Consider the following 12,489-nt stretch of genomic DNA (forward strand, 5'->3'; position numbering starts at 1 on the left):
TATATAAGGGTCATGGGTTTAAATCCCAACAAAATAAGTAGTTTGTGGTTTTTTGTCCCACATGACTCAAAAGAGATCAACCCGTTTGAAAAATACAACTTGCATACAAATAGTTGACTTTCATTTTGGTCTCAACTTGAACTTTCTCAAAGGTCAGTTTAAGTAGACGTGTTTTGTCAGTCAATACACATTCCGCAAATGCGGTTAGGATTTAATCATCATTAGGATTTAATCAGCTTAGGAACAGCTGATTGAATGTAACTCCGTGGAAAAAAGGATACTGTAGCATAAATCAGTAGAGTCTCGGTGCAAGACGTTCTTGTTGAGTTGGTAAAACATCCATGGTGCCGTAATACCCCTATGGCGTTCCATAAGCCCAAGAAGCCCTTTCGTAATGTCGTAATGTACAAGGTACATGCAAATAAACGCATTGCTACACATGTTGCACTATTCCACCGATAAAGAGTGTTTCTGTAAGCCGCGATCCTGCCGTGTGGTGGGGTGATCTGAAATTTTTTCAACAGCACCTGCTAATGTTCCATAGTAATTTGCGCGGCGAGGAGAAGTGGAGCAGGGGATTACGATACTTGAGTTATAGTGAATAACAACGCCTTGCACCAAGACTAAGATCTACAAAATTCACATTAGTAGAAGAGTACCTTGACTTGATGTGAACTCTGAGATTAAGAATGGTGGTGATGGAATAAAGAAGTCTCTCAGAATATTCCTTGGAAGATCTGATCAAACACGGCTTGTGCATCATCAGCTGCTTCAGGTGAACTGCATGGGAGATAAGAGAGGGTATGGAAAGTTATAATTTATTATTTAAGGGTGAGTGTAGATGGTTTGTTGTTTTATTTCCTGCGCCGACCGGTCGCTAGCGATCGGTTTAAAATCCCTTCAGACTTAAAACAAGATCACACAGTTTTCAGAATGAATGTATTCGATCAATTTATGACTAAATGGTGCATGACAGTGTTAATTGAGAAAGACTTATGTTAGGGTTGAAATATCAGGTCATTAACTATTTTGTGCATGAAATCATATCAAAAAAGGGAAAATAACAAAACTCACTGGTTGGGTACTGCAGAGAAGAAGTTTCTTGTTTTCTGTCGTCTCAGAAGTGGACTGCAAACTTGTCTTCTCCACAGTGCGCTTCCACTTTTTGAAGACGTTGGAGTAGAGTGTAGAATCGCCTCAGGAGGAGAGCCAAGACTTAACTTTGGAGAATGGTTTTTGAGTTGTCTTGATGGTGGTGAACTTATGTGATGCAGGCCAGGGAAGTCAGACAACCTGGGACTTATTGTCCACCTCTTCGGGAGACCACCTCCCTGTCTTGCACGTGACGAAGGTCTAGGAGTGGCGGCATCCGATGATTGTGATTGTGAAATTGCATCAGGTGGATTCTTAGAGACCAGAGATGCAGGTGACATTTGCCCATAGTCTACTAAGGGCGGGGAAAACGTTGTTGGAGAGATTTCTGGCGAGTACATCAACTTCATTGAACCAGGAATTCCAGCGTCATCTTGGGTTGAATCGTCTTCGGGGAGGGATACGGCTGTCACAGATGAGAGCGGGCTTTGGTTCTTTTGACTTGGTAGAAAAGGATGGGGATTAGATTCCTGGGAACCAAAGGGTACAGGTTTGTGTGACGGCTGAAATCCATGACGTTGGGCTGGAGCTGGAATATCGGAAGTTTTTGATGGATTCATGATTCTACGGCTCTGCTGGATTGAGGTAGTATGACGAGCTTTATCAGCTGAAGTTGATTCAATTGGATGAATATCTGGACGTTTGTTTGGATGAGTGATTTGGGAATGGAGAGGACTTCTATCAGTCAGTTTTGGCTCTGCAGTCCTTCTTGGTTGATGTCTAATTAATTCGTCATGTTTCTTCTGGTGAGAAACTGGAGCAGACACAGCCTGGCAGTCTCTCTGAAACTGGAAATTAAGAAAGGAAATAATTTCCAATCAAAACACTCCTACTGATGTTGGTGGTCTGAGATAATTTCTTTTTTTGTTTGTGTGCTGGCTCTGAAAAAGAGCTGGGCCCAATTTCATAATGCTGCTTACTTAATCTGGCTTTAGGTTCCTACGTCAAGCCTACAACTATAAGGGCTGTAAGCGTGTATTTCTGTGGTAAGCCTAAAACTGTTTAGGAGAAAATGCGCTTAGCAATTTGTTTTGCATAGCAAAAATTAACAGGGAGCCAGTCACAAACAAGACACATTGTGTTGTACTTTGGCTTGTAACATGTTTCTGCTCAGCAGTTTTTTTTTGTGCTAAGTTTTATTGTGTGAAAATAGGCCCAAGTTGTACACACCAATTTTCTCCAGAAAAAAATATTGATACTTCTTTTAAAATTGTTCTTTTCTTCATCAGATCCAACATTTAACACACAATAGACTACTTAAAATTTAAATCTTGCTAGGTAGATAATGTTCTTTTGAGAACTTGTCTTGCTTTATATTTTACTACCGCAGAGTAGATTTTTCTGGAGTTCGGGAGACTTCTCAGTTCTGAAAAGAACTGGCCTGCATTTGAACTACTACCTGGGCAGAAGGTAGACAATCGGCCGGGACTACGACTTTTGATAAGTGGCTGGAGGGGACTTCTTGTTATTTACTTCACTACCGCGGAGTGAGTTCTTAATTGGTCTCAACATTTCGACTAGCTTGCTCTAATCATCGTCAGGATGTTGATGAACAAGAAACTGTTCCTTACCTTTCCCGGTGTAGATCTTACATTGATAGCTTCTTGAAACTCCACTTGGAGACAGCTGTTGAGAAACTCCTCATCTGAGCTGGAGTTCATTGTGTACTGATTACTGTCAAGACTCAACTCTTCATCCGATGAGATGCTGAAGTGTTGGTCCTCGTTCATATCCACTGGCTGGTCTTGTCTTGATGCTTCAATGTAAAAGTGTTCAGAGTATTAGGTTTTTTTTCTGCTGAATTATTTAATATTGATGATAATAACTGTTTTTTTAAAGCGCCAAATTGACAAAGAATACAAGGCGCTGAAGAAAGAAGCAAATTAAGACGGAACAAAGATGCTGTCCACCATTTCAAGGGATGTTTTCAACTATCATCATCATTAGACCGTGTAAGTTTCATGTAAATCTGTGATCTTCACGATTTTTGTTTCTTACCAATTCTGTAACGTTCCTCTATAAAAACAACATACACCTGATAATTTTTGAAAAACAAATTTGTTTGAAGTCTTTTGAACAATCTTTAAAACTTCAAAATCTTCAAAACTACACATACCTTTCCTCATCTGATGCTGAAAGACTGGTGATTTACTAATGCAAGTCTTTGTTGTATTTGTGTTGGATGAAGCCGGACAGGATGCCAGAGCTGATTTTGCTGTTCTGAATTCATTGGCTCTGCTACTGCTGTCGGTGGATGGTGCTTGCCTGAAAAATTAATTTCAAATACATTCATGGTCCCTATGCATAGTGGGTTAAATTTTGAATTTTTCAAGCCATGAAGTTTCCAGCAATATAATTTTGAGAGTCATCAAAGACAATTTGAAGCAATTACCAAAAGCAGTCAAGGAATGGATTTGTTAATGACTGATTCATTTCAACTTTATTAATAACGACACTTGTTTTAAAATTTGTATAAAATGAGAAAAATTGACTAAAGCGAGATTGGAACCAATGACCTTTGGTTTAACATAATAATAATAGGCTTTGATTTATTTCAGAATTCTCACTTTAAAAAAATGTTTAAATGGCAAATTTAACGGTGCTCTACCAAATGAGCTATCTAGCCCCATCCATGTTGGCATTTCTTTAAAGTGAATCAGTGACTCTTGCTGATCAAGTAAAATAACCAATTGCCATTTAAACAAAAAATTTAAGTGAGAATTCTGAAATAAATCATAGCCTTTTAATTGTGTTTCGGGCTTTAGAACTCATCATGATCCCTGAACTGAGATTCATATTACCAAATGTAATTTTTTTATTATCATTACATTTATATAATTACCTTGCTGCTCCTTTGTTACTAGAGGGCCACATTGGCCTGAGTCCCATCGGTGGTGAGGAGACAACACTAGTGTCTTCTGTAGGTTGTTTGCTTATAGGAGACTTCCAAGCAAATACCTGACCTCTGCGCCTAACGCTTTCTGACAATGATCCGCATGGTTGTGTGGCCATACCTCGATACTGACCATGTGGCTGTGGATGGAGGGTTGCTGATGGTGCTGATTTGTTGATGTCCGACTGCTGCTGTTGTGGATCATGATACTGATTCCCTGATGCTTGTTTAAAGGTTGTTGAATTTTGTTGACGAGGATCAGGTTTTTCTTGTTGATGTTGGTTGATTGGTGCTGACTTGAAGGTTGCCATTTGCGGATGTTGACCAAACTGTGGCTGACTTGATGATGTTTGTCTGAAGGGGTTTAATACTCGCTGACTGGGATTAGGTTTGAGCTGGTTTGTGGATGTTGCACTCGCTGCTTCAAGTACGCGGGCCATTGGCTGTTGCCCAAGTTGTGGATCAAACGGTTGCTTATTTGCTGATGCCTGTTTGAAGGGGGTTAATACTCGCTGGTGTGGATTGGGTTGTTTGAGCTGGTTTGTGGATGTTGCACTCCTCCCTGCTTCAAGAACGCGGGCCGTTGGCTGTTGTCCAAGTAGTAGATGTTGCCGGTTTACTGATGCAGGTTTGAAAATGTTCGAGAGCTGGTGTTGTGTATTTTGTTGTTGTGGATGAAGGGTTGCTGATGCTTGATTGGGCTGCTTATAACTAGCCATGTCCCAAGGCTGCTTGTTAGACTCGTTGAAAGCTGCAAACAAATAAAATTTACAATAGGAATGAAGAAACTGTCTTATAAGAACAGGTGCAAGGTTGCGTGTCACGCCAATGAATTAACACTTTTTACCGGTCATCAACAAAGGTTTATACACACCCACGTGACGCGCTCTCCACCAATAGGAATAGCGAAACTGTCTGAGGTATTTATGAATAATTATTGATACTTTCTTTCTACATTGACAATCACTGATCTCAAGTAAATCCTACTTACATTGACTGCTGACGGGGTCAACCTTGGAGCTACTCTCCAAGAAAAAATCCTCTAGGTCCGTATCTGACCAAGACATATCTCCATCCTCGATATTCCTTTTGTCTACCACCCAGGGCGTCGCTTCTTCAGCGATTGGGAGCGAATCTAAAAGTAACACAATAATGTGTCAATTTTGGATGAATTGAATTGGTCATGAAAAAGGGAAACAATGGGCCTATAATGCAGACTACAGAAATAAACCTCTTCTAATGTTTGGACCCAATAAGCATTTAGATAACCAATCACAGATGGTTTAAACTATTAATTATTATTTTCAAACATTTATTAAAATTACTGTGATTTTGTGATTTTGACAGAGCTGCAACTCCCCCTGATTCTGCAGAAAGTTCACTGAAAATAAAACAATCTTGTCATGCTCTGATGATCTCCCTAATTATTGAAGTTGGTGTTGAATGTTATTCTAAATATCATCTCCCTCATTCTCCCTGAAGACGAGCAGAGTATACTATTCCAAATGTCGAGACCAAACCGGCTCTTTTCAGAACCAACACTCACCCTAAGAGATTTACACATCAGTCAATATAACATTTATTTCCACATTCACATTGAGGCATCATCCTTAAAGCCGAGGCTTGTGGTGGATGTACCCGTTACAACAATACAACTACAAAACGAAACAGGATAACAGCACTTAATCGACAAATAAATAAATACTTACTGTTACGGTAGATAACTACGTAAAGGTTTAATCATGGTTAAAAAAAGGTATATATAACATGTATGCGAAGTAAACAAAGGGACTAATAATAAACCAAACAATACGAATTAGAAAACATTATAACATAGATGAGTGAGTAAGTAACGGCTAAGCCAACTACCAATATAAAATAGCAAGTTCAATATTTATTTATAGTTTCTTCTTATTTTTCCACACCGTGCAAAGCTTCAAACAATGCTCCCTGATTGTTGTACAAAATCTCCTGATTGCTCTGCTTTGTCAAAACACCTTGTGCCGTCACATAAAAAGTTCTAAGTTTTCATTTGTAATTTACCTTCACATCTGACTTGATCTTCTGCCTCCTCCATCATGACTCCCTGACACCTTGTCTGTTGATACATATCCAGCATCTCCCATCCCTTAGCGGCTGATTGGGGAGCAGCAGGCGTCCTCGGGGTACCCATGAGGCTGGGGGTAGAGGAGGAGGAGGAGGAGGAGGGAATCACTGTCTTAGACTGAGGTGTAAAGGAGAATCTATCCAGATCGACATTGCATGTATTGCTTCCTTGTTTAGCCTGCAGATAAAAACACAAAATATAATGCAAAGAAATGTTTAGTGTTAAAGACACTGGACACTATTGGTAATTTTCAAAGACCAGTCTTCTCACTTGGTGTGTCTCAGAATATGCATAAAATAACAAACCTGTGAAAATTTGAGCTCAATTGGTCATCGAAGTCGCGAGATAATAATAAAAAACACCCTTAACACCTGAAGTTGTGTGCTTTCAGATGCTTGATTTCGAGACCTCAAAATCTAATTCTGAGGTCTCGAAATCAAATTCGTGGAAATTTACTTCTTTCTTGAAACTATGTTACTTCAGAGGGAGCCGTTTCTCATTATGTTTTATACTATCAACCTCTCCTCATTACTCGTAACCATGTAAGGTTTTATGCTAAAGATTATTTTGAGTAATTACCAATAGTGTCCACTGCCTTTAAATCCAATCAAATGAAACCGGACTTGGACTTCCTCCTGGAGATGTACCTGTGATTTTCTTCCCAAATCCACAGGCCTGGAATTTCATCTTCTAAAGGGCAAGGTCATTTTCATTTTGCAAAGGGCACTTCCATTGGAAACTCATAAAGTCATGTGAAACTTGTGAGGGGCACCAAGGCCAAGACAAATACTTAAAGGGATTCTATACTTTTGCTAACTGGAACCTACTGTTTGTTTCGACCCTGTATATAGTTGTACCAGTTGTACCATAAAACTAGCCTTTGAAATTTTAATTTCAAAAAGTTGTAGAGTTTTGAGATCTTGTCAAAAATCTGGAGCGGTTGTGTCCATGCAGGAAGAATAATCTGCAACTGTCGGTAACGTTTGTCAGATTTTAACACTTAAAAACACTAAAAAGTTATATAGTTTTTCATAACTGCAGCATTTCAAAGTAAAAATTTTCTCAAAATATACTATCCACAGCCGCTGTAATTCTTACCAAGTACGTTTTCAAGAGTCACCAGCAAATGTATACAGACCCTTTAAATATTTTTTACCTTAAAACAAATTCAAATTTCTGAGTTGGTATTCATTTTACAGAAACAATGGAATCCAAACCTTCAATCTTTTAACACTGGGTGTTTGTGGCAATACATCTAACTTTGCATGCAGATCACTAAAGTACTGGTCGAGCCGAGACGATCTAGCAGGCTGACCGCTGGCGGAGGGTGTGGTGGACACTGTTGACCTCTGACTGGACATTTCTTCCTTCGGCTTGGATTGCTTGATGGGTATTCCAAACTTACAGCATTCGTGAGCACAGGAGTCTTTATTTGAACAGTGATGGTTGCAGGGTTTACGGTTGCCATACTCTGATAAATCCTCATCATCAGTATTCAGATCTGACGAGGCAATAAATCACTTTTGATAGAAACTGTGTTTTTACTGTGTTTTTTTAAGGCAATCCTTCGGGCTCCAGCTGTTTCTTTGTTCTTTTCCCAACAAATGCATAAGATAACAAACCCATGAAAATGTTGACTCAATTGGTCATCGAAGTTGCAAGAGAATAATTGAAAGAAGAAAAATTGTGTGCTTTCAGATGCCTAATTAAGGCTTCAGGCCTGAAGTCTTTTAATTCTTGATTGAGAAATTACCTTTTTATCAAAAACTACCTTTACTTCAGCGGGAGTCGTTTCTCACAATGTTTTATACTATCAACAGCTCTCCATTGCTCATTAACAAGTCATTTTTTTGTGCTAACAATTATTTTATTGCTCATTACCAAGTAAGTTTATATGCTAACAATAGTGCCTTTAAATTGCTTCTTACCATTATCATATCCCTGCCAGCTGTTCATCATTGCCGGTTGCCTTCTTTTCACATGTTCTTGTGTATTAGTCTTGGGTTGTAGGGGTGTAGGATGAGATCGCTCTGTTGTTATGGCCTGCATGTGTTTGGGTCCAGAGTAGAAAGGGGTGTAGCTGCTCTGTACATCGAGTCCAACTGACATCGCGGATATAATCAATGTCACAGAATATTAAAAACATAAACTTGAAGAGAATACATTAGACATGGAGTTAAAACCAAATTTCAATGTCCTTTTAGATCACATTTGAAATAACTGTCAACAAAATAGCACTATACATAAACTTCTATTATGTAGGGAGTGGGGAGGACAATAGAAACAAATTGTATTCGGGGGTGGAAGTTCATCTTTGAAAGGGCAATGCAATTTTAAGGGCACTTCCATTGTTCATTCATTCATTCATACATTCATTCATTCATTCATTCATACAACATTTATTTCCATATCACAGAAAAACGAAAATACAGAAGATCATGCATGAAATAGACAATTAACAAAAGACGCATACAAAATGGCCATATAATAAACAAGAACTTAAAGATGAAGTGATACTGGGGCAAATCCTAAAAAAGCAGAGCTTGAGGAGGGATGCCTTACAGGACAGAAAAACAGACAAACAAGTGGACAACGTAACATACAAAAATGAGCAATGAGAAAGTTTATAGGCAAGTCTATTGAAAGTTTGTAGAGGCCAAGTGCAGGTTAACAGTAGAGGCCTTAGCCTCGGTAATTATAGGCATGTGGTTTGACAAAAATACTTCAAAAAAAACTTTTTTCCCCTCTATCTTAGATCATGCCCAAACTGATGGCTTTGGCTGGAATGCTAAACTGTCAAATTATTTAATGTCATTGCAGCCAACACTAAGAGTGTTTCATTTTCATTTTATTAACATCCCATTTCAAGGCCCACATGCCAAACATTAAAAAAAAAAAAAAACAAGAAAATGAAAAGTAGGATTAAAAAATGATTAAAAAAAACACACATGAAAAGAGGAATGGATGTGCAATACATCAATAAAACAACCAACACACAATGACTGTTTAAAACACAGTGGAATATAAGTAAGCAACCAGAGAAAGCATAAAAAGCATAAGTTGTCACTTGATTTGGATGTAGCCTTACCATAGTCTTGACTAATAAGATTGACACTGAGCTGTTCTGCACCTTTAGCTCTCTTGATGTAGATCTTTTTGCTCCATGCTCCACTTCTCACAAGCTGTGAATCCCTACACACCAGGTCAATTTAACACAATGCAAAGGGAACAAACACATTAAAAGTTACTTAACTGGAGTTATTGCTATAGCTTGAGAAACATATGTAAATAATGTGTGAAAAGGTCATACATAACTGCTCTATTTCTCTAGAGAAAATTTGATGACACATAAAATTTTTGAGAGAAAAACCTGAAATGAGTATATATAAAAAAAATCCTGATAAGCACACGAGTATTTTTTGTTTACTGATTTCAGGGTTTTCTAAAAAAAAAAACTTTATTATTTTTATAAATATGTCTGAATAAGAAAATACAATAAACGTATTAATTTCCCAACTGACCAGGAATTTGTATCAAAGTTCACTTACTTTAAAAGAATATTGCATATACAGTGAAGAAGAAGATTTTTTTTCCAAATTAACATCAAAACAACACACTATTAAGTAGAATTTGAAACTAGTAGGATTTGCATGGTGGTGGTAGAATTATCATTATTTTTCACAAATCAAAATCAAAGAAAACAGCTAAATTACATGACATTAGTAGAAAAACAAAAACTACAAGTCAAACAAAACGACTCCAAAAATACACAAAAGGGGAACAATACTTTACAATGGTAAAGATTAAAATGCAATCTATAGTAAGGTTTGCGGGAACACCATTTACATAAATTTATCTTTTGTTCTGAAGTGAAACGGTTACACCTCTATTTTTTGTCTAGTGTATTTTTCTAATCCTAACCCTAACCCTAACTTTAACCCTAGCATATAAATCATCAGGGGGTTTTCTGAACATAGGGGTGTCAGAATAAAGATCAGTCACTGGCGAAATACCTCAAAGATTCAATCAGTTTGCTCTGAATTCTAGTTCTGTATCAACACTTACATGATTCTCTGTTTGAAGACGACTTTATTATCAGCGTCTCCAATAAGAAGCATACATCCATGATAGGTCTTTGCTGTCCGCTTCTTGGCCAAGCTCTCCTGATTCATCAGACCAATGGTCAGAGTGATCTCAGCTGACTGAGTGTTGTACCGAGGGGCCTATGAGAAGAAAAGGTACCGCAAAATGTTTTTTTTTTCTTAATGCAAGTTTGCCCTAAACAAGGATAAGAGCCACTGTTGGTAAGGAGCTACAAGGAGAACAATTAAATGTGCAAATAACTCAGGGGAGCTGAAGGTAGGAATTGATACTGCTTTTAAACAGGCATGATAATTGGTCATTGGGAAACAAGTACAACAACATTTAAAGGGAAGGTACACGTTTGGTAATTGTCGAAGACCAGTCTTCTCACTTGGTGTATCCCATCATAACCATAAATTTACAAGCCTGTGAAAATGTGGGCTCAATTGGTCAACGAAGTTGCGAGGAAATTATGAAAGAAAAAACACCCTTGTTGGACGAATTTGTGTGCTTTCAGATAAGAATAAAAGACTTCTAGCTAGAAGTCTTTTTATTATTTTAGTGAGAAATTACCTCTTTCTCGAAAAATAAGTTACTTCAGAGGGAGTCATTTCCCACAATGTTTTATACTATCAACAGCTCCCCAAGGCTTGTTACCAAGTCAGTTTTTAAGTTAATATTGTTTTGAGTAACTACCGAACGTGTACCTTCCCTTTAATCGGGTACAAGGGCTAACCAGTATGTTCATATGAAAAAGGATTCAATAGACTTTGTAGGCTATTTAATCCCAGTTTTCCCCCAAAAAATCAAAGGGCCTAAAAACGGAAATCAGACTAAAGTAGGAAGAATACCATGTCTTTCTTTAAAGACAGTGGACACGATTTGCAATTGTCAAAGGCTAGTCTTCACAGTTGGTGTATCTCAACATATGCATAAAATAACAAACCTGTGAAAATTTGAGCTCAATCGGTGGTTGAAGATGCGAGATATTAATGAAAGACAAAAACACCCTTGTCACACGAAGGTGCTTTCAGATGCTTGATTTCGAGACCTCAAGTTCTAAATCTGAGGTCTCGAAATCAAATTCGTGGAAAATTACTTCTTTCTCCAAAACTACATTACCTCAGAGGGAGCCGTTTCTCACAATGTTTTATACTATCAACCTCTCCCCATTACCCTTAATCAAGTAAGGTTTTATGCTAATAATTATTTTGAGTAATTACCAATTATGTCCAATGCCTTTAAACAGTCTAGATTGTAGGATGGAGGGATAACCAGTTATAAACCAAAATACTGTGCAATATACATTGTTCATGACTGGTCTCCAAGAAAATAACTTCATTAAAGGTATGGTGTTTTATTTTTTTAAAGTACATTAATTTCAAACCTCGGAAAGCATACCTGCTCTATTGAGACATCATACTTTGGTAGGTGTGTGACAGCGTCTAGAATCAAATTTCCAAAGGGTGGATGCCTGTTTAAAATCTGTTATAAAGACAAAATAAATATAGAAACACTTTATAAATGAATTATTCTCAGGTTTGCAATTGGTAAACAAAAAATAAATAAAAGAAATTCTATAACTTTAGAGTATTGAAGTAAATGCTTTTGCAATAGGCTAGTAACATAAAAATGATGCTTCCCTTATCATTAGAGAAATTTTGTTTATTACATATTGCACACTTTTTGTACTTGAAGGTCGGCACGGCAATTTTCCTCTCTGGTAAGGGGAACTTTGCAAAGGGCACCATAACAGAAGCACAGGGCACCACAACAATTGCTGTGGGTGCTGTGGGTTATTTGGAGGCCTGAGGTGCTCACCAGTTCAAGCTCCCTTGGGTTAGTGCTTTCCACTTTCTGAAAGTTGGTTATTCCTGCATTGACCAAAGCTGTTCCAAGTGCTGGTCCAATCTTGTCTAGTTGCCTGGCCACATTCTTGGAGTTCTCCCAGAGTCTTGCCTTGAAACATTTGGAGATCATTGCAGCATGTAAGAGAGCCTTGAAATTAGTCTTCTGCATCAAGTACTCCAGTAAACCTTAGAAAGTAATCAACAAAAGGTGTAAATGTTTTAAGCTCTGCATGGTGTGGAGAATAAGAAGTTTAGTTCAGGAGTATCAAACGGCTAGAAATCTGTGATCATCACATAAATCCTTTCTGACTCCCCCAGTTATCAAAACCAAGTCGTTCCCGCTCTTTCCACCATACGGCAGTTCAGTTATGGAACAGTCTTCCAGAGGTTGTTAAACAGGCTGA

General features: G+C 38.0%; 1 protein-coding gene across 1 annotated transcript in view; it reads right to left on the reverse strand.

Moving 5' to 3' along the window:
- Positions 1-100: 100 nt before the first annotated feature.
- Positions 101-12,489, reverse strand: part of LOC139938866 (uncharacterized) — a 28,907-nt gene continuing 16,518 nt past the window's right edge. Inside the window, exons 23-35 of the mRNA XM_071934510.1 lie at positions 12,057-12,271; positions 11,637-11,720; positions 10,218-10,375; positions 9,241-9,344; positions 8,081-8,254; positions 7,370-7,653; positions 6,089-6,329; positions 5,037-5,180; positions 3,995-4,796; positions 3,269-3,417; positions 2,724-2,908; positions 1,075-1,940; positions 101-780 (exon numbers count right to left, since the gene is read on the reverse strand). Of these exons, the coding sequence (XP_071790611.1) occupies positions 717-780; positions 1,075-1,940; positions 2,724-2,908; positions 3,269-3,417; positions 3,995-4,796; positions 5,037-5,180; positions 6,089-6,329; positions 7,370-7,653; positions 8,081-8,254; positions 9,241-9,344; positions 10,218-10,375; positions 11,637-11,720; positions 12,057-12,271 (3,470 nt within the window). The 3' untranslated portion in view covers positions 101-716. The remainder of the gene's footprint in view (positions 781-1,074; positions 1,941-2,723; positions 2,909-3,268; positions 3,418-3,994; positions 4,797-5,036; positions 5,181-6,088; positions 6,330-7,369; positions 7,654-8,080; positions 8,255-9,240; positions 9,345-10,217; positions 10,376-11,636; positions 11,721-12,056; positions 12,272-12,489) is intronic.

This window comes from Asterias amurensis, chromosome 6, assembly GCF_032118995.1.
Source record: "Asterias amurensis chromosome 6, ASM3211899v1".
Lineage (NCBI taxonomy): Eukaryota > Metazoa > Echinodermata > Asteroidea > Forcipulatida > Asteriidae > Asterias > Asterias amurensis.